Source organism: Ambystoma mexicanum, chromosome 2q, assembly GCF_040938575.1.
Source record: "Ambystoma mexicanum isolate Mex_15411 chromosome 2q, UKY_AmexF1_1, whole genome shotgun sequence".
In the NCBI taxonomy this organism is placed as follows: Eukaryota; Metazoa; Chordata; class Amphibia; order Caudata; family Ambystomatidae; genus Ambystoma; species Ambystoma mexicanum.
In genome coordinates, this window is record NC_090924.1 from 1,214,057,936 (window position 1) to 1,214,081,967 (window position 24,032).

A 24,032-nucleotide genomic window follows, 5' to 3' on the forward strand; every position below is an offset into this window, starting at 1 on the left:
ACTGCAGGAAACTTTGGAATGCTTCGGTACACGATGGCCTTTGCAAAACTAAGCAAAAAAATGCATTGCAAAGCCAATATACTAGGAAATGGAATTCGATTTTGTGAAAGATCTCACTTTGACTGTGTTGGCCATGCATACTCATGGACTCGATCCTGATTTTGTTCCTAGGACACATATTGCCACAAAATATTGCAAACGAGTCCTGTCCACCTCATTGAACAGTTGACTTCCCGGTATAAATGATTAGCAGCGGTATGTGCCACAATGTTTGTACATTGTATATGAACAATGGAAATCTATTTAACTTGAATTTCAAACCTATTCAAAGCATTAAGAAGTATTAAGCGTCCAAATTGTCCTTTCAAATGTATCCTCTTCATCAATTTTATTTTGCAAGAAGTACCTGTTGGAGGATGCCATACAGTTCAACTCTGTCTTTCCCCCCTTCCCACTTTCGGCCAGCTCTTGTGGGTCCTTCACTGGTCAGGGCACAGGAGGGTCAGATGGGTATCTGCATGAAAGCAACTGCGTGGTCTGCAGTTGCCTTAGCATGGATGTGTCCAAATAGACAGAATAAATACGCGTCCCACTAGGGAATGAGACGTAAGTTAAATAACAAACTTGGCATGCAAGAACTAATGACTGTAAGCAAAACACTGAATGCAAGGGGGCTGTTGGTGTGAAATAGGTGCATTCTGACCTATATTTTTATGGGGGTATGTGTTAGGAGTCGTTCCTTTCCGGTGCCTTATCAGAATGGAAGATCTTTGATTTGCGGGCTTTGGAGTCTTACGATTTCAAACACAGTGGCGATAGGAGGTTAGTGTTACCAAAATATATGAGCACTCTACATTAGGTATATGGTAGGTGAATTGGGGGTGTTGCGGGGGTAGGGTCTGGTGACCAGATGCGTTCAAAGGGAATAGGGGGCATGGGTTCAGGGGACCACGGCCTGGCAAGGAGGGCGCCAGAGATGGCATGAGTCGGTCAGCAGAGATGGATGGGGCTCTAAGGTTGGAGCAGGCCTTGGTCTCACATTCTTGGATGAGCACATTTTGTCAGAGCTTGATACAAGTTGCTTGCAAAGATGAATAGCTGCATTTCCGTGAGAACAGGAGCTGCGCTGAGCTGACAGAGGACAGAGGTGGTGGGGGCAGGCTGTGCGTGGGGCTGGGAGAGGGAGAGTGAACATTTCGCCAGAGGGGCAGAGGGCCTAGAAAAAGATGGCGTTTGGAAGGACACAAATGAAGTTCAAAGTATACACATTAGCACAGCGTTAATACACTTATATGAAACATGGGTGATGCAAATAGGTACAGGAGGGGCAGAGATGTCTCCCACCTTAGCTCATATGTCATCTGCCCGGTACGAGAATGTTAAGGGGGGGCGGGATATGCCACCCGTCTTCCAACATGTTAGTGCACAGGAAGTTCAGTGGAGATTGAAGGGCACGTGGATGTAGGACTTGTCAGTGCCCTGCATTACCCGCAGAGCACATTCCTCCGCGAAAATACGCGCATACGTGACAATGAGAGGACTCTAACTGGAAATGTTGCCCTAAAATAACTAAATCACTATCAATATAGATGAGTAAAAAAGGTATACCATAGGGCGGCATTGGAGGATGTCGGCAAACAATTTGTTTGTTTTTTTAACATATTTTGAATGCCACGTCGGACGGCCGGGTTAATCGCTCCCATGGAGTGAAGGTCACTGCATTTGATGTTGCTTGTGGGCAAGTTAACACTGATGCTTCCTGTACAGTATGTTTTTGATTTGTGGCTTTCCTTCACCAAAATGAAACTTAGCATACACGCTCCTAAGAAGGTTCAATAGTTGTTCGTCCTTGGAAGAATGGGAGGATTTGCTATGGATTGAAGGATGGGCGGTGTGTAATACCTGCAAAAGTTATAAGGTTCACCCTTTTAAAACTGGACAAAGGAACTGTAATTTAATGTCATGACACCGTTGATCTGAGCGGACACTGCGTTACGCCAAGAGAATGGAAATACCAAATATAATTGTCAAGATTAGTCAGGTGAGTACAAAGGCAGCGAATATGGCAAGGGAAATGTGCACCCAGGAACTACGACTCAGGTATGCTAGAACCCAGGAGTCCAAATAGAGTGTGACATCAAAACCAATATATGAAAAGGGATGTGGGGTAAGCACCTGACCGCGAGGAAAGTCGGCAAGCGCCTTACCCCCAATTGCTGTTACAGGTACTGACAGCGCTAAACCCACGTGGAGGGCAAGCAATGACAGGATCTGTGTACTAACACTCTTGATGGTATTACATAAGGGAACTTAAGAACTGTACTCACGAGGACGAGATAAACCTCTTGAATGTCAGCTAGCCCACGAATCCTGTTGAAGAAACTGGGACCCCCAAAGGCTAGAACAGCAATGGAAGGAAAACTAAATACCCAAGTGGGAATAGTGTGTACAAAATAGTGAGGAAAACATAAGCATTCACACAGGAGCTAGCTACTACCGCACACCACACCTAATAATCAAAGGGAAAATAAATGCAGAAGTGCAGTGGAAAACATGGAATGGATCCTCTAGAAAGTAAGGATCAGGAGCGGGTAAAAACGAAATAACCTATGCAAACTTCTCCCTACCCCTCCAAGGAAAAGACAGGAAACTAAACTAAGAGGAAGGCTAAGGCAAATGGGTAACAGCAGCAAAGGACAGAGTCAAAGAAATATAGAACACAGACAAACTGGGCTGCATCTAAAAGGGGAAAGCACTGAGAATTGCTGCCTGCAAACAGAGGAAGACAAAAAGGGAAATCAAGGGAGCAGAAATCAATTAGCGCATGAATCCGAAATTCAGGGCGGAGGAAACAAGAAAACAGGAACAAGGAAGTAGGTACAAAGGCAAGGAACCAGGAACCAGGGACTAGTCAAAAACAGGAACACTGCAAACGATGACCAGCGCTGGACTGAAGTAAGACTGAGGCTTTTAAAGCTGCTTAACGAGCACACGCCTCGGGTGTGCTGATTGCTGCACCTGCCGCCACAGCTGTTACCTATCCTCCACCCAACCTTGTGTTGCAAGGGTGGAGGTGGAGCAGTGGGCCAGGCATTCTGGGAAGCATAGTCATTGGGTTAAAGAAGCATGCTGGCTGCCAAAAACCTGGAATGGATCCGGAAGGGAAGTAGCTGGGAAAATAGGGATTTAGCGCTCCCAAATCATCCCAGCACTGTAGCATAAAGTTCAGAGGAAAAGTCCAGTAGGGAATAAACCCCAAATCATGCCCCCAAATAGTGGGAACGGGAGCGAAGGGAGCGAGTCGTGACAATAATTTACGTTTTACTGTAGACGAGTTTATAGACAAACAAATCAAGGTTTCATTTTCTGACCGGTACTGCTGGCTTACATTGTAATGGGTTGTTGGTTGGGGCATATTGCGACGACACGCAAACACAACCTGTATGTATTGGTCTTTGTCCCGGGCACATGGGCAGACCAGCACCGAAATGCATGGAATCCACGTCTGGGTTCCCCCAGGTTCCACCAACGCCAAGTTTGTTGCTAATATTCTGTTGTAATGCCGTCTATGTGTTGTTTGAATTCTTCTGTCAGCTTCCGCACCCACATCCCATTGCGAGCTAAACATACTCCACAGCACTAACCTCTCAAGCACATTGTAGACTCCACTTTCCACAATGGTTTCTCTGCGTTTCCATTGTTTCTGGCTTGTGTTCATTATTAGGTTTCACCCGGTGCAGAATTAAAGGGCAAATGGATACATTTGAATAAAGAACGGTTACTGAGATATACCTCTGTTATATTTTCTACACAGCTACATCCTTCCTTTCTGCGAATGTCATAGTTTCCAGATACCCAGCGAGGGGTTCTTCAACAGACAGTCGCAGATGCACCTAAATGGCTGACTTACAATTATGCTGATGTGGGACGATCGTCCCGGACCGATATGCCCTTTGGCGGTACCAGAGACAAGGAGCAACCCGACATAGTTTATGGTGGTCTAGCAAAAAGCTGATGCTGAAGCCTTGCGATTCGAGGTCCTTCCAATGCGCTTCTACCGAAAGGAACACTGTGCGTCATGATAAAGATTTGATGTTTGAAAATAACGAAATTAAAAATTTGGTTGTATATGGAAATTGGCGGATGTTCTCGGAGCGTTTATTGTGAAATAAAAGCACATTATAAATTGCAGAGTATTGGTGTTTCCTTTAAAATGTGTGTTTTCTATTCCGATTTGGCACGCATGGTGCTGCGAGAGGATGTGTGTGTTGATATTAAGGGTTCTGCATCAACTAACGTTAAGACGTAGGTGATGACTGGGCGCGTTTGGCTTCGCTGACCACTAACGTCATGAAAATAGATGGTTAATATCGGGAGGAATAGTGATGTCAGCTTCAGGTGCGGGGGATATGATTTAGTGCCGCGAGGGCAGTTCAACTTAGGGCGATGCGGCAACGGATAAGATTAGCGCAGGATGGCTGCACCCCGCTGCTTCATTTTGCATGTATAAAAGTGAGGAAAACTAAGGTAAGGTGCATAGGAAATGTTTTTACGATCAATCACACTTTGCATAAAGCCACATGCCCGAACGCTCGGGACAATAACATTTTTGAGCGCACTCTTCCTTTAATACCTCTCAGAAAAGGAATCCCTTGAAGAAGAGATAATAGTGCGAGTCGATTCAGGGCCATATCACGAGTTTCTGCTATCACACTTTCCAAAAGCACCGACAGTGATTCCCCTTGAGGCCACGAAGGACAGTCTCCCATGGCATAAGATAAGTTAGTCGGCCCCATAGGAAAACGTTAAGGGGTCCTTCCCAAATCTCGCCTCTTCACTTGGCTACGTTATCCCGGCCATGCACTCGACTGTCGCAGCCCTACTAGGTTCTCCAGAAGGCTGTGGGTGAATTGCATTATTCACTCATGAAAGCAATATAGGGTCCAGCACCATTATATAGTCTGTCGGTGTGACAGGGGCCCCTTCAGCTGTTTTTTCTTTTTTTAAAGACCCGTCGCCCACCCACGTGGCCCTTCAGTTTATTGGAGCCAGAGCCAAAGCCAGGATCTCTTCAATGGAGTCCTCCTCCGACACTTGTTGAGTGAAGACATTAATTACTTCACAGGCCAGAGGAGATTATGGGTTCCCTTTTTGCCTCCGTGTGTAGGTCCTTGTATCAAGGCCCCTTGCAGGCCAGTCTGCTCTTGTACCTCATCCTGGGCTAGTGCGGCCCGAGTTCCCTCAGTCTCCTGTTTGTCCAAGTCAATGCGTTATCTGCTTCCCTTGTTTCCGTCCTGGACCCCAAGGTCCCGCCAAAAGCTCATGCATTATGGGCAGCAAGAAAGTCCTGCGCCGCCACATGCATTCAGACATTATCAAATTTAAAAAGCAGAGATTCCAATAGGGCTGTGTTGCGCTTAGTCTCACTTTGCAGGCCCTCATAAAGGGAGCCCTAAAACACAGAACCCGATTAATTTCTGTACACAGATCTGCCTTCTCAGCCTGTAAGCCCCCGTCCAATCTCCTCAACACTGCAGATAGCCTCCTTGGGGGGGGGGGAAGCGGATTGGGTGACGGCCGGGGAAGAGGCAAAAAAAAGTCTGTGCCTTAGTTTTGACCATTCTGGGCTCTGAATGGTGAACAATCCTGAAGGTCCCCCCCCAAGCCTGCAGGAGTGTCTTCCATGTGTATCTCCTGATTGATGGTATTACTAATCCCTCCACGTGAACCGCTCCCTGCAGTCTGCCCAGGCCACTCCAATACTGGATAGCCGACTGCCCACATTGTCCACCACCTGAGAGGCTGGCGATGTCTCGGTGGATTAATGGTTTCACTTATCTTGTATGATAAAGGGGCTTCTTGTTGTATCTGTTGCACCCTATAAGCCTTTATCCTCTCATGGTCTTCCGAGATTACTAAATCCATACTAGCCAACTGCACTGATGGGAGTAAGGGAGTCAACTGATCCTAATGGCTATTTGCTTTGACCCCTGCCTTGGTGCCTGCCTGCATTTAGGCTCCGATTATAGCCTGCTGTTGCACACTAAGCACCTCTCCCATACTTGGTGAACCTTCCACCTGTTCAGTCTTTAAAGGCAGATTTATTGGTGTTAAAGCCTTGCCGGGCATATTAGTTGCTGGTGTCTGTGGAAAGAAGGACGAGATGGACTTTGAGCCCACATTTTTCCATTTCTCTTTTCCTCTTTTTCTTTTCTGCCACTGGCCCCGGTGACAGGGGGATTGCCTGTGTTGGTGCAAACGGAAACTCTGTGGGAGATGAAGGGAAGAGGAAAGAGGGACGCAGTCAGCATTTACACATCAGAGAGTAAGCAGAGGAGCAGCAGATAGCCCTCCCACTCTGCGGTTCATAGATCATAGTTGTGACACTCGGATGTGGAGTAGTTTGCTAAAGCTCCCCAAACTTAGTTCTTACCGTCTGCATAGTTTTGAACGTTCCGATGGCGGTCTGCCTTCACTGGTCTGGCGTTGATCGACTGCCTCGGCCTCCTCCTACCTCCAGCCACCAAACACAAAACACACAACCTGCATGCCGCCTCTGTAGCTGTCAGGGCTGGGCAGATTGGCAGCACGTCATGTAGGAAACTAGTGTCCCACAGTCACCAAAGCCTTGTGAACCCTTTCTATAAACCTTGTATACTGTACATAAGGAGGATGTTTCATCCCTATTGTAGGCAAAGTATGCAGGGACTAAGAAACATCAAGAGACCACAAATCCCAGCAGGCCGTGTGCTTCGCAAGCCAGCTGGGAGGAAAATATCTGCACGCGGGCAACGCCCAACGAACAGCGCATGCACGAACCGCGCCCACGCTTCCCCGCTTGCTATTCCGGCTTCAGTGGAGGACGGACGTGTTTCCCAGCGCTCCGCTCAGGGCCAGCCTTCGCGGGGCACTTCGCCCACCTGAACTCACAGGCCCCGCGCCAACTTGAGATAAGTGCTTCTGCTTCTTACTATTAAATCCGCGTGCAGGGAGAAAGACTAACGAAGCGGCTGAGGTCGCGGTGCATGCAGACTTAGACTTAGGATTCAGCCGGTTTGGACCGCAACGTATGGCTGAACAATAACCCGCATGCAGAGTGCTTATGTGGGGATGACTGAGGGAAACGTTCGGGTGAGGCAACCCGACTCGCACAGTTTCAAGTCTCCTACGGAGGCACGTGTGCGGAACCACGGGTGAAGACAACCCGATCCGAGCACACTCTGAGGGTAACGTTCCGGGTGAGGCAACCCGACACGTACAGTTTCGAGTCTCCTATGGGGCAGGGCAGGAGGCCCGTGTGCGGAAACACGGGTGAAGGCAACCCATTTCGAGCACACCACCGGGTCACGTAGTGCTTTGGGAGCACAAGTCAGTGCTAGAAGGTGTAGTCTGATCTTGCACGTGCTCATTGTATTTTTGGTATTTTCCAGCGGAGCTTGCTACGAACTTTCGGGGACTTCCCATGCCACGTCAAGGAGAACAAGCTCACGACCCGCAGCTAAGTACATTTCTGGTTCCTTACTAAAGTATTGTCTAAGCTGCCAAGTACCCTGTATGACAAGAAATATCGTGTAATTGCGCACGTTAGCACAGGCTTTTGGTAACTGCAGAGAGAAGGCAGTCAGGAATATAAAGCTCATGCTAACACTGTTTTGGTGCAATGGTTGTGGTTAGAGCTCCAAGAAAAAGCTCCTGCAGTGGTTCCAAGCTCCACTACAAAGGCTCCTAATAACTGGTTATGGTATGACTGGATTGAATGAGTGGGCGGAGAACTCACCACGAGAACGACCAGTGGATGGGGCGGCAGGAGCCGAGGAGCATTTTTCCCTATAATTCCCATTCCCATCCAGAACCTCTCCCTAAACCTTTTCCCGGTGAACCTACAATCCCTTACTCATCCATTCAGCGGACCCTAACCCTCTTTCCCCGGCGGGTTGCGGTAGCCTGAGTTTCCTATCAGGTCCAGGTGCCAAGACCCTACGGGGAGGCAGGAGTTCGTGCTGCCTCTGCGCCGGGCAAGTTTGAAGACGCCTTGACAGTAGCCAATAATCACCGCTGATGGATGAAATCAGCAAGACGAAGACAAGACAGGAAAGCACTGCAAACTGCAAGCCCGCTCTGAACAGAGCAGGCTTGCAGGAAGCCAGCCGGTGTAATGTCTCTTTTTGCTATGTGTCAGAAAATCCTATCCTGCTGACTGAGCATGCTCAGTCATTACTTAACGGATAGGATTTGTTGACACCAGGAATGTGGTGTGCCTGTCTTTCTGGGGTCCCGGGGGTGCAATACGTTTAACTTTAGAAGAGCCAGGCTCTCTCAAACAGAATACGGTGAAGCCGTGTCACTAGCAACTCCAAAACGTACATAAAAAGCACAAACCCAGCGGACAAAGGAACCTGAACCCAGCGGATGTGTATTTCAACTAAGTGCATTATTTACGTTATAATAATGCACTTAATTCACATACACGTACATATTTGTGAAAAGTCCGGCTGACTGCGCATGCATGCGCATACTCAGCGCGTGTATGGAAGCCAGAATTGAATACACTATACAATGGGGACCTGCACTGGCACAGCAGCTCCATGGAGAGACTGCCTACACACGGGCTGTGCCCAGCAGTAGCCCCAGCAGTAGCCCCAGCCCTTCCAGCTCTGGTGATCGCATTGGGCCCAGCAGTACCCCCAGCCCTTCCAGCTCCAGTGATCCCATTGAGCCAAAGCCTGGATACACTACACGGTGGGGACCTGCACTGGCAGCAGCTCCAGGGAGAGCCCACCTATCACACTATCACACAACCTCAAAGGATAGGATTTATTGACAGCAGGAATGTGGGGTCCCAGGGGTGCAGTTTCTGTAACTTGATGTGAGCCAGGCTCACTGAAGTAACAGAACAAAGTGAAGCCCTGTTAAGAGAGACTCAAACCAAATGGCCTCACGCTGCACTGTGAAGGCGTGGGGTGGAGTGTGCCGAAAGCTGATGCCTTGCTTTCCCCTAAAAGCAGTGCTTAAAGGACACGCCCACCCTAATAATCATGCCCACCCCACCCCACCATCTTCCAGCACTCCACCTAAACACATATCGTGCACCTCAGCACAGAATACCACCCACCCTGGTTTGCTCCATCTCTACAACCCACACCCTCAAGCTCACCTCATCAATGAACTATCCAAGCACTCTTGCCACCCGCCACAACCCTAACTCACCGCAGCACAACCGCTCACGCCACCCAACCTCCCCACACCACCCACATAGCCCACCCACGCTACCTCGGCCCGCTTCCTCACCAACATCACCCCAGCCATCCTTAACCCACCACCTTGCCCACTCCATCTACTCACCAAAGCTAAACTCTCTCTTACCTCATCACACACATCCTTACCGCACCACTGTACCAAACATGCACAGATCCTAACTCACCACAGCCCACCACCCATTCACCTTACCTCACACAAACACACCCACGCCATGTCGTCCCAGCATGCTCCCCATCCTGGTTTGGCTCAACACACCAACCTGCACAACAAACAAAACTTACCCCAGAACACCTCAAACGACCCAGCCTACCTCATCCCCAGCACGGTATAGTCATTCCATCTCACCGACTCCCACTGTAGCTTGACACAGCATACCTCCCAGCAACCCTTGCTCGCCCCAGCACAACATCAACCAATCTAGATGACCCCAGCAGCTCATACTCCCACACTAGATTACCCCAGCAGCTCATCCTTCCACACTAGATCACCCCAGCAGCCCAACCTCCAGTATATGCTCACCCTACCGCTCACCCTTTCATCCTATCTCACTGAAGCACTCCAAATGACCGTGAAACTTAACAGCACCCCCTTTACTCAACCACCCTAGCATGCCCTGGCCTGCCACTCATTAACCCAGTCGAGGTCCACCCAGAATCCCAAACTTTCACTAGCCCCTCAACCACCCCTTGTTGACCCCAGCTCATCTACTTCACCCTAGCACCCCATCTTAGATTGTCTCGTCACCCTACCTACTCCCGAAACAAACCTAGCCTAGTTTACCTTAGCACTGGAACCCACTCACTCTAGATCACCCCAGTAGTGAATCCCAACCATACGATACCCCAGTCCTATGTCATGTTATGTTACTTGGCATTTATATAGCGTTCTATATATCATTGGCATGACCTCAAAGCGCTGGTAGTTTGAACGCCCTCTGCAACCGTAGTTCTGGTCAATAACGTACCTGCCTCAGCTTTGCCCTTCCTCCATCCATCCATGTACCCTAGCACATGCCAGCCTAAAGCTCACCACACCCAACCCCACCCCCACCCCACTTCACTTCATCCACCTAGCCTGTCCCAACGACCTAACCTCTCCCTAAACCCTCACCCAGAAATCTCAGACCACCCACAATCACCTCACTAATACACCTAATTCCACCCAACCACTGCCTCCCCTCAACCAAACCAACCCCCCACATCACCCCATCTACAGCACCCACCCAACCATGTCACCTGCTCACCCAACCTCATCACATTAGCTTGCCTCATCCAACATAATATCACCCCACCAACTCACTGAGCCCAGGACCCCTCCTACCTAGGCTAACAATAGCACATACGCTTGAGGACCCTAGCACAATACCCACCTACCCTAGCTCATCCAGGCACAACAACCCATTTTTCATAACTAGCCCAGGAACACCAAAGTTCACCCCAACACCCCACTCACACATGTTGGGCCACTTCAAAGTAACACACCACGCACCCAACCCAGCATGCCCCAGCAACCCACCCAGAGCTCACCCCAGGAGTCCACACTTGCTACCCCAGGATCACACCTAACCCTCTACCCACCCTTCCTCACCTAGAATCCCTCCTGCTGGTTGCAGCATCACACCAACACACACACCCTAAGAACCTACCCAAGCTCACTCCCATACCCTCGCCCACCCCATACCCTATGACACCCTGATCACTCCCAGCCCGGCTACATCACTGCAACACATGCGGCTCCCCCCAGCACCCCAACCACCCTTGCGCTCCTTAGCAAACCCTAGATCACCCCAGCAAACGTACCTCACCCCAGCACAACCTTCCACACCCAGGAACCATAGCACAGCCAAGCATTCACCCCAATGCAAATGCAATAAAAACAAGCACAACTCATTCAACATAGCTCATCCCAGCAGCCCACCTATCCAACCATCACCAAAGCAGCCCAGAAAACATGAGTTCACCCCAGCGCCCCATTCTCCCCAGTCACGCAACCTCCTTCACACCTCACCCGACCTCACCAAACATAAACAAACCACTTTGCCACACCCACCAGAGCTATACACCAACCCCACCCGCCTACCCTAATTCACTACATCATCCCACTGGATCTAAGCTCATACCAGCACCCAGCCCACTTAACCTAGCCACCCAGCATCTGAACAAGCTTACATAGCTTATCACAGCACATCACCCACCCACCCTAGGACACTAGAGCAAATAACAACGTCATTGTGGCTCATCCAAGCACCCCACCGTAACTCACCCCAGCACATCACCCACCCAGCCTAGCTCACACCAGCATCCCACCCACCCACATAAGCTCACCGAGCTGTATAGCCAAGCACCCAATTACATCCCATTGCAGGCTCCTCTCAAGACATCACACACCACCCTAGATTGCATCTTCTTGATGCCCGTCCACTGCATCTACTGAGCAAACCCTAGCTCACACAAGCATCATATAGCTCACACAAGCATCCCATAGCTCACACACGCATTCCATAGCTCGACCGAACACCCAACTGAGCTAAAAGCAGCACACTTTAAAACGGCCTCATTACAAGTTCAGTGTCACAGCAAAAAAGTGGTAATTCCATTACTACCACCTTTTGGGGCGGTAGCAGAATTACCGCCATTATTCACAAACCACTGAATTATACATTTGGATATAAAGTGGAGGATTTACCTCCAGCAACAAATCCGCCGGTGGTAAATCCACCAAAAATCTTCATGGAGCCCTGTGTACTACACGCACAGGGAATGACACCACATTACCACCACTTGCAATCCCATGGTGCACTCAAGGGACCAAGTGGCGGTAATGGTAATGAAGAATAGGGGCCACATAATGAACACCAAACATGTAAGGAGGCCCTTTGCACCCACATTAGCACAGCTCACCTAAGTCACCCCAGCATAGCCTCCACCAATCCTGGCACAACCCAGCACAGCACTGACCCAACTTCTGTTTACTGCGATAGTTAGCTCCGGACCACAGATACCAGAATGCATTTGGTGGGGTACCCACATAAGGGAGCACATAAAACTTTGCACAGTGACTCCCGAACCACAGGTCAAGCATGTCTCAAACGCCTCGTGGTGAATGGTGTAGGTTGTCCAATGGTTACGGCACAAAGGTTAAGGAATTTAGGGCAGTAAACAGAGGCAGGGGACAGATGTGTGCGGTTTCAGCACCAGTAGACAGGGCACAGCATAGATGGAACGCGAACACTGGGTGCAATGAAGCGTGATGTTAATTAAGAATTGTTTTGACAGGCACTGGGCATAACAGTTGTAATAAATGTATCTGGAATGAATTAAGAGTTGAGCATTGTGCACCCTGACATGATGTGAATGCACGACCAGGTGGCTGCTAGCTGATCGCTTGTAGGGAGTGCATTAGCTCCCAGAGCTATCTTGCCCTGAAGAGGAAACTAAAAGTTATGCGCACATTGTTCATTATTTAACGTTCAACGGGATTAGGTCATGATCCCGGCTCAAACACAGGCGAAGAACACAAAAGTATGCCAGTCAGGTAACACAATGGTGTCCCCTCCAAAAACCTTTCTTTTTGCCGATACCCTGATTACTGGACAATTGTCAACATACTTGTTCTGTGACCAAATCATAAGGTTTCTCCTCATGGTGTATGAAATGGTAGGACGATCTTATAATTTTAACCAGCCGCGTATTGCACACTGGAACTTGGAGTTCCATATTAAATTAGACATATAATAAATACTACGAGCTCCAAAATGCAGAAGCCTGTAGCGCTATGTAAAGTGTGCAGTGGACCTCTGCTGCACCAGTCTGTATGCAGACCTGTCCACATTGGCCTCTTGGTGGCCCCCACACCTAACACCTAGCGGTGAGCCCCCGATCCGCCATGGTGATTCACCGGCTTGGGGGGGGGGGTGCAAGCAGCTCCAATGGGAAGGGGCGCCTGGCAAATGGGAGAGTGTGATAACGGAGAGCATGCTGGGGTGAAGAGGATGGCAGGAGGCCGAAGGACATTGGCCGAATACTGGGGCAAGGTGTGAGGGGCTGTCCAGAGGCAAGGCTGGATAGTGGGAGGCAGCGAAATGCTTATATGCACAGGTTTGGGGAGTAGTAGCCCTCTTTGTTTGCTGACTTGAACGGTGAAAGGTGTTGAGTCCCCGAGTAGTACTGTTGCTGCCTTTCCAGGGAAGTTTGTTCTTAAATAACTTACATTTGCTTTTGTTTCCCATTTTGCTTACTTATGGCAACTTATTCAAAAGTCACTTCCATGGTTGGAATTGTGCTGTAGAAAGACCAGGGCATACTGCCTCTGTGATGGTTGTGTCACCCGCCTCCAGCCCCTCTTGCCCCCCAGGAAGCTCTTTTTACTGTGACCATAAAATGGCCAGAGAGAACGCTGCCATTAGTGGACCTCTCCTGCACCAGGCTGTATGCAGACATGCCCACATTGGCCTCTCAGCCCTTGTGTAGGTTTCTCCATGCCCCCCTGGGCTCTTTCACGTGCGTGCTCGCATCCGTCCGCTCACCCCCCTCCCCGCCCCCACTGCAGTACATGCCCAGGGTTCTTCCCTCATCTTCCGTATTCAGAGAAAGCTTTGATGTTTAACCTGCCGAGGTCGATAAATGAGCACTATACTCTGTTGGTAATGAGCAGCGCTCAGAAGCCTGTAGCACTAGGTAACTGCAAAAATGAATACTAAATTAAGTGTGCAGTGCGTGTGCATGCTCAGTCATGACTTATAGTCAAATAGTGGGGGAAGGGCTGCCGAAATAGCAGAGGCATCTTTGTACAGAGGAAAGCAGTAGGGGCAGAGGAGGGGGCGCTTAGGGCAGTGTCTACACACCTCAACCATTTTACACCGGCCCAGGGCGTGGGTGAGGGGGTGCCCCCAGTGTTAGGGAGAATTCTCATTTATGGCTAATTTTCCTCAGCAGCTTTGCTGGATTTTCTGGGGTTTATTTTTACCACCTAAGAGTGTGAACCTTTTCCCCACTCTTACATGGGTTTTGCCATGTGTATTTCTACTGTTTGTGTGATCTTGGGCTCTGGAGCCACACCACTCCATGAGCCCAACTGTTTGTGTGTGTTACACAGCACCTTCAGTGCAGTGACACAGGGTTGTCTCCAAGACTTCCCACTGACTCCATTTTTCTGGGGCTGACTGTCCCCCAGAAACAGGTAAAGTTGCCATTTACTTTATGTAGTCATTTAACCTACAGACCCAGTACACCACATCTTACATGGAGTATTGGAAAGGGTTAACTCTGATCCCTTTTTGTCTGTACCTCCTGGAGCCTTGTTTCGCTACCTTAACACTAAGATTTGGCTGGTGGCAGTGGTATCTACCCTATCTTTCCTACCGCAATTATAGTGTATAAACGTGGTACTGTTTTAGGCTATTGTGTTAGCCTCGAACATAAACCCGCTTGACCAAATATATTTTATTTTGCCTCCGGTCGGGTTTAGTCGCCATTTCTTTGTGTTAATATCCTTCTTGTGTTTTACTTTGAGTGGCAAACCAGGTTTGCCTTCTTTGTTCACCGTCCTTTGGCGGGCTTCTGAGAAGAAGCCCTCCTTTGGCGTCTGGGTGTCTAGGTGGACTGAATGTGAGGGAGGGGTTTAGTCTTTGTAGACCCATGTCGCACTTTTTGTCCATTGGCTGAGGTGGATGTCCGGTTGGGACAACCTCACTGCTGTGTGATTGACAGCCAGGCTGTGCGAATGGGGGATTTTGGCATAAAAGGCAGGACTCTTGAGCTGGAAGTCAGAGTTGCCACTGGAACTACAAGAACCGAAGAGAAGTGGAGAAGAAGACGGCTGCTGCAACTCCTGAGTCCCGGTGAAGCCCTGAGCTATTTATCCTTCAACGACAGAGAAGATCCAATCCAGAGTCTCCTTCCCTTGAGCCTGGTGGGATCACCCAGCTCACCTTTCTACAGCCAGAGAATCCTCTCCTGGGTCGAAATTGTTGCACGAAGCTGTAGTGGTCCGGATAGCCATCAGAAGATCCCTCTCCTGCTTTAAAGGAGTGCACCTTTTATTCACTGTTGCTTTGCTGCTGCTGGCCTAATCCTTGGGTAGTGCAGATCGTTCCAGACGTCCTCCTTGTCCCCACGACTGAAGCTTCTGGAACCGTGAGTCTGCAGGAACTACCAGGAACAACTGCCGTGGCACCAGCTTTCTTCATTCGAATAAGGTACTGTGTCCATTTGGTCGTTCTCTCAGTCCGACCTTGAAGAGTCGGGGTGAACCCTTTTGCTTGCCGAAGGCTTGTCCTTTCCTCTTATAACTTTTGCCTCCCTTTGACAATATCCAAGTACTCCTGACAACGTTAATCTCGAACTGTTCTAATCGTGTGATCCTTGCCAACAGAGCCCAGCTCCATTTGACACTAGCGCCTGCCTATTGACTTTATCTGTCTCTTAGAATACATCCTGTGATTCGAGTGCCTTGACAAAGGTATTGCCTATGATTTTGATGCCCTTTTCCTTGGTTTTTATTCAATATGCTAAATGTGTTTTGACTACGGTTATAATTCTTCCTGCGGGTACGCTTTTCTTTCGTAAAACCGCACTGTCATTACTGTCAAAAAGTGAGCGCTGCTTAAACCCCCGGTAGCGTCTATTGTTTCGCAACACCGGTCTGTCAAACCCCAATGTACTTACCTTTAATTTCCTGAACCAAAGGAATTGGTTTTGTGTGGTATGTTTAGAGTGTGGTTTTGTTTACTAGAAGTGAAGTGTTTTGTGAACAGATGGTTTTAAGATAAATGTACCTATATTTTTTAACTAGAAACCTTGAGTCAGTGTTGGTTTGAATAACAGTAATTGTGGTCCTTTGTGTAATCCCTATTACTGCTCATTTACTCTCGAGATAAGTCTAGCTGCTCCGCTACTGCTACCACTATAACTGTGTAGTACAGGCTTGTACCAAAGGTGAAATTGTACTGCCACTTGTAGACTTGTCTGTAGTGTTCCCGAAGGGTACTGCAGAGGATTCAGCCTAACACCCGCCTTAGATCTTGTTTGATGTGGTCAAGGCTCAGTGCTGCCCGGATGAGCCATCTACCCCAGCAGTAACAGGAGGCGGGCAGGGCAAAGCATGCTGATGTCAGGGAGAAGGGAGGGGGCGCCTGGCGTTCCACAAGACCCTCATTCATGGCAGATCTGGGCAGGGCTGGGGGTCTCATCAGGATCAAAACTCAGAGAGGCAGGGCCCTTTTGTTGAAGGGGCGATTTTCTCACACCCCAGTCTATATTTACACTATAATCTGCTTTCCTCATTTTGCCATTAACATGCCCGCCGCCATTAAGAAATTACCTGCAAATAAAACGCCTCTTTGAAGAAAGCACATCAGTGTTTGGGATGCCGTAAGACTCTGAATCCCACCCACATGTGACAGCATACTGCTAGGAGCTCACGGGGGTCGCAGTCCCAGACTTTTTAAGCAATGCCCCCATCTCTCTATAGGCTGCTACTTCCTAAAGCACGTTGAACCTTGCCCCCTCGGCACACACACGCTGGCTGGGCATTCGGAAACCTCCACCGACCTCCGTGAGTATCTTGCATCGGGAGAGGTTTCAATCCACTAGTGTATGTCATCAAACTGAAAAAAGTGGAATTGTTTCCATAACCTCTTACTCCACTTTCCTGGTACAAGGGCAATGCCTGCTCTCGGTAGGATTTTCTGACGAGTAGGAAAAATTAACATTACACCGGAGCCTGGTCTTGGTTTTACCTCCCTAAAGAAATGAACGACTATACGATGGGTCATGCTTGAAATGGACGCATGATAAAAGGGTGCAAGGTTTACAGACAGCGGAAGGTGGCTGCATGTGTCCGAATAGAGGATGCCCAATGGAAAAATAAGGGACATGGTATCCAAGAATATAAGATGTAGGTAAAAGACTGACGAAACATATGTTCCGCTTGCTGACGCAAAATAGGACATGACACCAGAGCTCCTGGACAGTGGAAAGTCACTGGGGGCACAAAGAGCAGCTCTGGAAAATGTAAATAGCTGACAGGGGCCATCGCTATCTTTTGACCACGAGATGCCCAAATGCACACACATCTGGAGTTTTCACTGAACACGTTGTAAAGAATAAAACCTACAGACGAATTTTTATTCCACACAAGAAATGGTCCAGAGTGTTCTTACGTGTTTTCCCACAATGGTTCTATGAATGCATTGCACCCCTCAGCTTACTGATGCAGCCAGAGTACCACTAGTTCCATTTTTCCACTTCCACCACTTTTGCAGTGTTTGTAAACACCATACTATACTTAATAAAAACATACACATGAATACCTTTCCCGATTAAAAAAAAAAAGGCAGAGCGATTTGACACTTAAAGTAAAGAGCTGTTCAAACAGAAATCTTGGTGTGCATTTAGAATAGCTGGAAAGTGGTAGGGGTGAGGCTAGCGTGGGTGCACCGAAAACCGCATGAGCCTTTGTACAAAGGCAGATCTTCTAGTACGACTGATGCAGACTTACACCCTGCCCTGCTACAAATTACTAAGCATTGCAGAAGTAACACCTTTGGGTGAGCCTCCAAAGCTGCACTATTATAAAGATATTCAGTCATTTCCTCATAAAACACATTTGATCAGATGCAAATTGCTTGTACTGTATTCAGTTATTACCTGCTTTTTGGAAACCGTGTCAACAAAAGTAGGTAAATACCACAACATAAATAAAAAAAAATATGGAAATCAAAATATGCCATTATGACCAAATACTTAATGCAATTGTTGATTACAGTAGACCGCTGCTGCGCCAATATTCAGTGACAGCAGCGAATAATGAACTGGTCAAGCATTCTTTTGCCTCAGGGGAGCTGGCAAGCGTCATACACTGCATACCTTTCATAACTGACAACAACAGCTCCTTCTCCTGCTCATTCAACTCCCTCTTCTTAGAAGCCATGGCAGCTTGTTGCAGTACAGACACGCCTTGCTATTCAAACCAGCGATTTAGTATCCAGCTGAACAGACAGGAGCGAATTAAAAGCAGACCAGACCGAACTCGATAAAATACTAAACCCCTTCACTGCAGGGTAAAGAAGACTAGCGCTTTAATTAGAGTGGGGTAGCTTCTAATTGCCATCCGAGAAAGTAATCTTAGAAGCGCACCGCCCCCTGCTCATCACGTGGCTTGCACGTTCTGACGTGTCTGAGAAGTCACGTGCCTCAGGTTCCATACGCACCTAATAATCGTCGTCTTTGCAAGTCGTGGCAGGGACGCGAAGGCGGGGCGCCTTTGCCATAGACTTGGAATAGTTATGGCCGTTTCTCGGATGGAAACTAGACATAACAACGGGGAACCGTTAATATCCGCTCGGGAGGCTCGTCATTTGTTTACTCGGGCCAGCTCCTTGATCTCATTGAGGAAAGGGCACAGAGTCAGGGGGCTGATCTGGCGGGTTCTGCATTGGTTTGGCGGCGACGGCGCGGGTGTTTGAAAGTGATACAGCAGTTGGATGTCTGTACATGTGTGGCGGGTGCAGTGCCTTAAGTGGCACTACAAATCGAGCCGGGGCTCATCGAGGGGGCGTGGCCTAACAGCGGGAGTCTTGCAGGCCCGTTAGACCACGCCCCCGTGACGAGCCCCGGCTCAATGGTGTAGAGATATCGCGAGAGTACCCTACTCTCGTGAGATCTCGCGTAGGTGGCTAGGACCACCCCCGCGCGCATTACGGGAGCACCAGAGGGAGAAAGAGTGGGCGGGGAGTTGTTATGGTCCGTTTCTCTGACGGCCGGGAACTAGACCCTGTCTTCAAAAGGGAAGGAAGGGAGGAGGCCGCGTTAGACGCATAGCGTGTGGCGTGCCGTTTCTCGGATGGGAAGTAGACACGGCCGGTGCGTTGTGTGTGGCTGGGCGGCGAGTGTACGCTCAGGTCTGTGGTGAAACCCCAGACCGCCGAGGACACGAGAACTAACTTGAAGGGGAGCTGCTACCCGCGGGACTTTACCGAGGTCACGTGGCCCCCCGGCGGTGCCTGCATGGCTGCGGGCGCAGTCCAGGCTAGGGGATCGGCCCAGGAAGAGAACCAGGGAGGAAACACTGGCGTTCAGTGCGTTTTGGTAGAGACCCGTTCCTTTAGCAAGAACTAAGGATGGTGGCTCTGCTGCAGGGGAGAGGAGACTCTCGGAGAAGGCGGACCCAGGCAGGGCGGAGCAGCGACTGGGTGGAGGGTGCTGGGTTCGAGGAGGAGGAGCGGTCTCTTGAGTCGGATGCAAGGAGTGAGAGTGCTCAGAGGAGGCGGTAAGAATGGGTAAGGGGAAAGGGAAGGTTGGAAAGAAAGGGGGGGTGGAGGAGGAGGAGGCAAAGAGGGGGAAGTCATCATCTGTGAAATTTACACCTGTAGAGGGGGGGAAGGGGGGAAATGAGGGACGACATCGCAGCAGATCCCCTCAGAGGGATGTTGAAGGGGGGCTGGTCCGGGACATTTCAGGGTCGGGGACTCCAGGAAAGTGTGCTTTGGAGGGGCTGGAAGCCTCAGTGAGCAGTATGTCTGTAGAGAAGATGCAGTCTGATAGTGTGTGGAAGGTAGTGTTGAAACCTGAAAATCGTGATAAGACATTTCTGGGGGTGAATCCGACGGAGATTGCTAGATGGTTGAAGGCAGCAGTGGGAGATGTTTCTCGGGTACAAGTGGTGGCTGGGGGTCGGTTGTTGGTGGAGGGGTCGGATGCTGATAGCAAAGCAAAGATTCTGGAGGTACATTGCCTGGGTAGACATGCGGTTAGAGTGTTTGATCAAAGTGGAGTGTCTTGTAAGGGGGTGCTGTATGGAGTGCCAGTGGTTATGAGTATGTCTGAAGTGGAGGAGCAACTGGCGGGAGTGGGGGTGGTGGAGGCATGGAGGTTGGGGAGGAGGGATGCACATGGGGATGTGGTGTCTACAACTGTGGCAGTGAGATTTGAGAGAACGGAGTGTCCGGAGGTGGTGGAGATGGCTTATCAGAGGTATCGTGTGAAAGCATATGTGGCAATGCCATTAAGATGTTATAAATGTCAACGATTTGGACACATGGCAAGAGCATGCAGGAATGAGAGACATTGTGGGAGGTGTGGTGGAGATCATGATATAAAGGAATGCAAGGTGGGGACTCCGGAGAAATGTGTGTATTGTGGGGGGGAGCATTCTTCCGCGTTTAGGGGATGTGAGAGTTACAGGGTGGCGAGAAAAGTGGTACAGGTGAGGGCGGCGGAAGGTCTGTCTTATGCGCAGGCTGTTGCAAAGGTGAAACCAGTACGTGTAGTGAGTGAGGTGAGTAAGGAAAAATTGGTGGTGGATGAGGTTGTGGGAAGAAAGAAAGTGGTGGGTGAAGTGAAAGGTGTAGAAATGGTGGTTGTTTCAAAAACGGAGTTTTTGTGCTTTATAGTGAATGTGCTAGATCTAGTTCAGGGGAATACGCCCATCAGTTCATCGGATCTTACGAAAGGAGTGGTGGAAGCTGGGAGGAGGTTTTTGAATGTTGTAGATGTATCAGAAGAAGATGTGTTTAAGAAGGTTGTTAAAGTGCGGAAGTTGAGTGGGGTACCGGTATGAGGATTTTGCAGTGGAACGCGAGGAGTTTGTTGAGGAATGGACAGGAGTTGAAAGCTGTGTTGAGTGAAGAATTGAATGTTGACGTGGTTTGTATTCAGGAGACATGGTTGAGGGGTGATTTGAGATTTGTAATACCAGGTTTTGAGTTGTTTCGTAAGGATATGTTGGAGGGGAGAGGGGGAGGTGTGGCTCTAGCAGTACGAAAGGGGTTGATTGCAAGGGAGATTGCGGTGGATGGAGCAGTAGAGGCGATTGGGGCAGGGATTCGGGTAGGAGGATCAGAAGTATTGGTGCTGAACTATTATAATCCGTGTGAGGTGGTGGAAGTGGGTGTGTTGACTGGAGTGATAAGAGGACATGTGGGACCGTGTGTTTTGTGTGGTGATTTTAACAGTGCCAACACGTTGTGGGGTAGTGATCGGACAGATATGAATGGAGAACTGTTGGAAGACATGGCGGATGAATTGAGTCTGGTATTGCTGAATGATGGATCGAGTACGAGATTGGACGTGAGGACTGGGAAGCTATCGTGCTTGGATTTGACCTGGGTGACTGCTGCAATTGCAGGAGAATGTGATTGGGAGGTGCGTGAGGATGGAGACATGGGGAGTGATCATTCTGCTATTTTGGTGACTGTGAGGGGTGAGGTAGGGATCAGGTCACGTATGACTGGGAGTCGGTTGAATTTTAGGAAGGCTGATTGGGAGGTGTACAAAGGAGTGTGTCGGGATTTGATTGTTCCAAGGGGAAGAGAGGGAGGAATGGATGAATGGAATGAACATCTGGTGCAAGGAATGAGAGCGGCGTCTGTGGCAGCAATTCCGGAGGTTGAGAAGGGGAAGGGTGGGAAGATTGAGGTTCCTTGGTGGTCGGTGGAATGTTCAAGAGCAGTGGCGGTACGAAAGAAGGTTAGAGCAAGAGCGGTGAGAACGGGAATGTTGGTGGATCTGATGGCATATAAGAAGGCTAAGGCGGTGGCGCAGAGAGTGATTAGAGAAAGAAAGCGAGGATATTGGAGGGGCTATTGTGGGTCTCTGGGGAGTGCTTCTGGTGTGAGTGAGGTTTCGAAACAGTTCAAACGGATGTCCGGATTAATGAGGTCGCAGGGTGGTATGTCTGTGTTGCTGAAAGGAGAGGAGGTGATTAGTGAGGATGGGGATAAGGCGAATTTGTTGGGGGAGTATTTTGCGGGGGTTCACAGTTCGAGGAACTTCCCAGAAGAGGTGAGGATACGAATGGGTGTGGTAGAGGAGGAGACGAGAGAGGTGGTGGCGAATGTTGGACCTTGGGAGGAACAATATGAGGTTCCATTTTCGATGACAGAGTTGAATGGAGCGATTCGAAAAGGGAAGTGGTCTAGCCCTGGGGTGGATGGAATTATGTATGTATTTTTGGAGAAGTTGCCTGAGGAATGTAAGTTAGAGGTATTAGCGTTGTTTAATGAGATCTGGAAGAATGGAGTTTTGCCAAAGTTGTGGAAAAGAGCGATTGTTGTGGCGATTTTGAAGGGTGGCAAGGTTCCTACAGAATGTAAGTCATATAGACCGATTGCGTTGACTGTTGTGCTGTGTAAGATTATGGAACGGATGGTGGTTGAGCGACTGGGGTTTTATTTAGAGTCGAATGGATGTTTGAGTGACTTTCAGAGTGGGTTCAGGAGGAATCGGTCGGTGGCTGATCCATTAGTGAGATTAGTGACTGGGGTGGAGGAGGCACTATGTGATGGAGAGTTGGTGGGAGCGTTCTTTTTGGATTTGGAGAAGGCGTATGATATGGTATGGAAGGGGGGGTTGTTAGTAAGACTGTTGGAGATGGGTGTGAAGGGAAGAATGTTTCGGTGGATCAAAGCATTTTTGGCAGATAGGACATTTCAGGTGAGAGTGAGGGGGGTGCTGTCTGAAGTTTGGAAGATGGAGAATGGGACACCACAGGGAAGTGTGATTAGTGCGATGTTGTTTAATGCGATGGTGGATGGGTTGATTCGAGCTTTGGCAGGATGTGGGTGTCAGGTGGATTTCTTTGCGGATGATGGTGTGGTCTGGGTAAGAGGGCGGTGTTTGTTGTTGGTACAGAGACGGTTGCAAGCTGCGATTGTACGCATGGAGGAGTGGTGTGGGAAATGGGGTTTCTCGGTGTCTGTGGATAAGAGTGTGAGTATGGTGTTCTCAAGGAAAAGAGTGCAGCAAGAGTTGAATTTGGTTTTGAAAGGTGTGAGGGTGAAAAGTGTGGAAGAGTTTCGATATTTGGGGGTGATTCTGGATAGAAAGTTGAATTGGAACGTGCAAGTGAATGGAGTGATAGACAAGTGTAAACGCAGGTTGAATTTGTTGCGGGCAGTGACTGGGAAAGAGTGGGGTGCGCAGCAGAAGTGTTTACGGATGTTATATAAGGGATTGATTTTGAGTGTGCTAGATTTTGGATGTCAGGTGGCAGTGGGTTTCACAAAGAGTCAGAAGTTACGATTGGATAGGGTGCAGGCGAGAGCGTTGAGAGTATGTTCGGGTGTGATGAGGTCCTCTCCAATGAATGCGGTTCAGGTACTGGTGGGAGAGATGCCATTGGGATTGAGAAGGGATGTGTTGAATATGAGGTGGTGGGTGAAGTGTAGTGCGAAGAGTGTGGCTCATCCGGTACGTGAATGTTTGCGGTATAATTGGAGGTTTGACTATTATGGGGATCGGTGGAGGAGGAAAGGGGGCACTTTGGGGTTTCACATGTGGGAGAAGGGGGTGCAGTGGGGTGTGGACGAGTTGATGGTTGTGACAGATATGGATCTGGTGAGGTGTCCGATGTGGATGATGAGGTCTCCTAAGGTGTGCTTGGAGTTGACGAGTGTGGTGTCAAAGAAGCGAGGATTGCGGGGTGAGATCAAAGATTTGGGTCAGGCATATGTGGCAGAGAAAGAAGGGTGCAGGGTGTTCACGGATGGTTCAAAGGATCCGGTGTCTGGAAGAGTGGGAATGGCGTACTATTTGGAAAGCACTGGGGAGTATAAAGTGGGGCGTCTGACGGATGATGTGTCAATTTGTACGGCTGAATTGGTGGCGATTGCAATGGCGATTGAAAGGGTATGCGAGTTGAGGTTTGAGAAAGTAGTGGTATTTTCAGATTCATTGAGTGGGTTGCAGGCGATTGTGGCAGGGGATGGAGATAGGAAGGATGTGATTTTGGATATCAGGAGAAAGATTGATCAATGTGTGCGTGGGGGGATGGAT

The 24,032-nt window shown here is 49.2% G+C and overlaps 1 protein-coding gene across 2 annotated transcripts in view; it reads right to left on the bottom strand.

Moving 5' to 3' along the window:
• ANKMY2 (ankyrin repeat and MYND domain containing 2) overlaps nt 1-18,409 on the bottom strand; it is a 422,909-nt gene extending 404,500 nt beyond the window's left edge. The window contains exon 1 of one of the 2 annotated variants that reach the window (XM_069648608.1): nt 18,126-18,409. In XM_069648608.1, coding sequence (XP_069504709.1) covers nt 18,126-18,189 — 64 coding nt within the window. In that variant the 5' untranslated portion in view covers nt 18,190-18,409. The remainder of the gene's footprint in view (nt 1-18,125) is intronic. The other variant, XM_069648609.1, reaches the window with a different exon arrangement.
• Nucleotides 18,410-24,032: the final 5,623 nt, after the last annotated feature.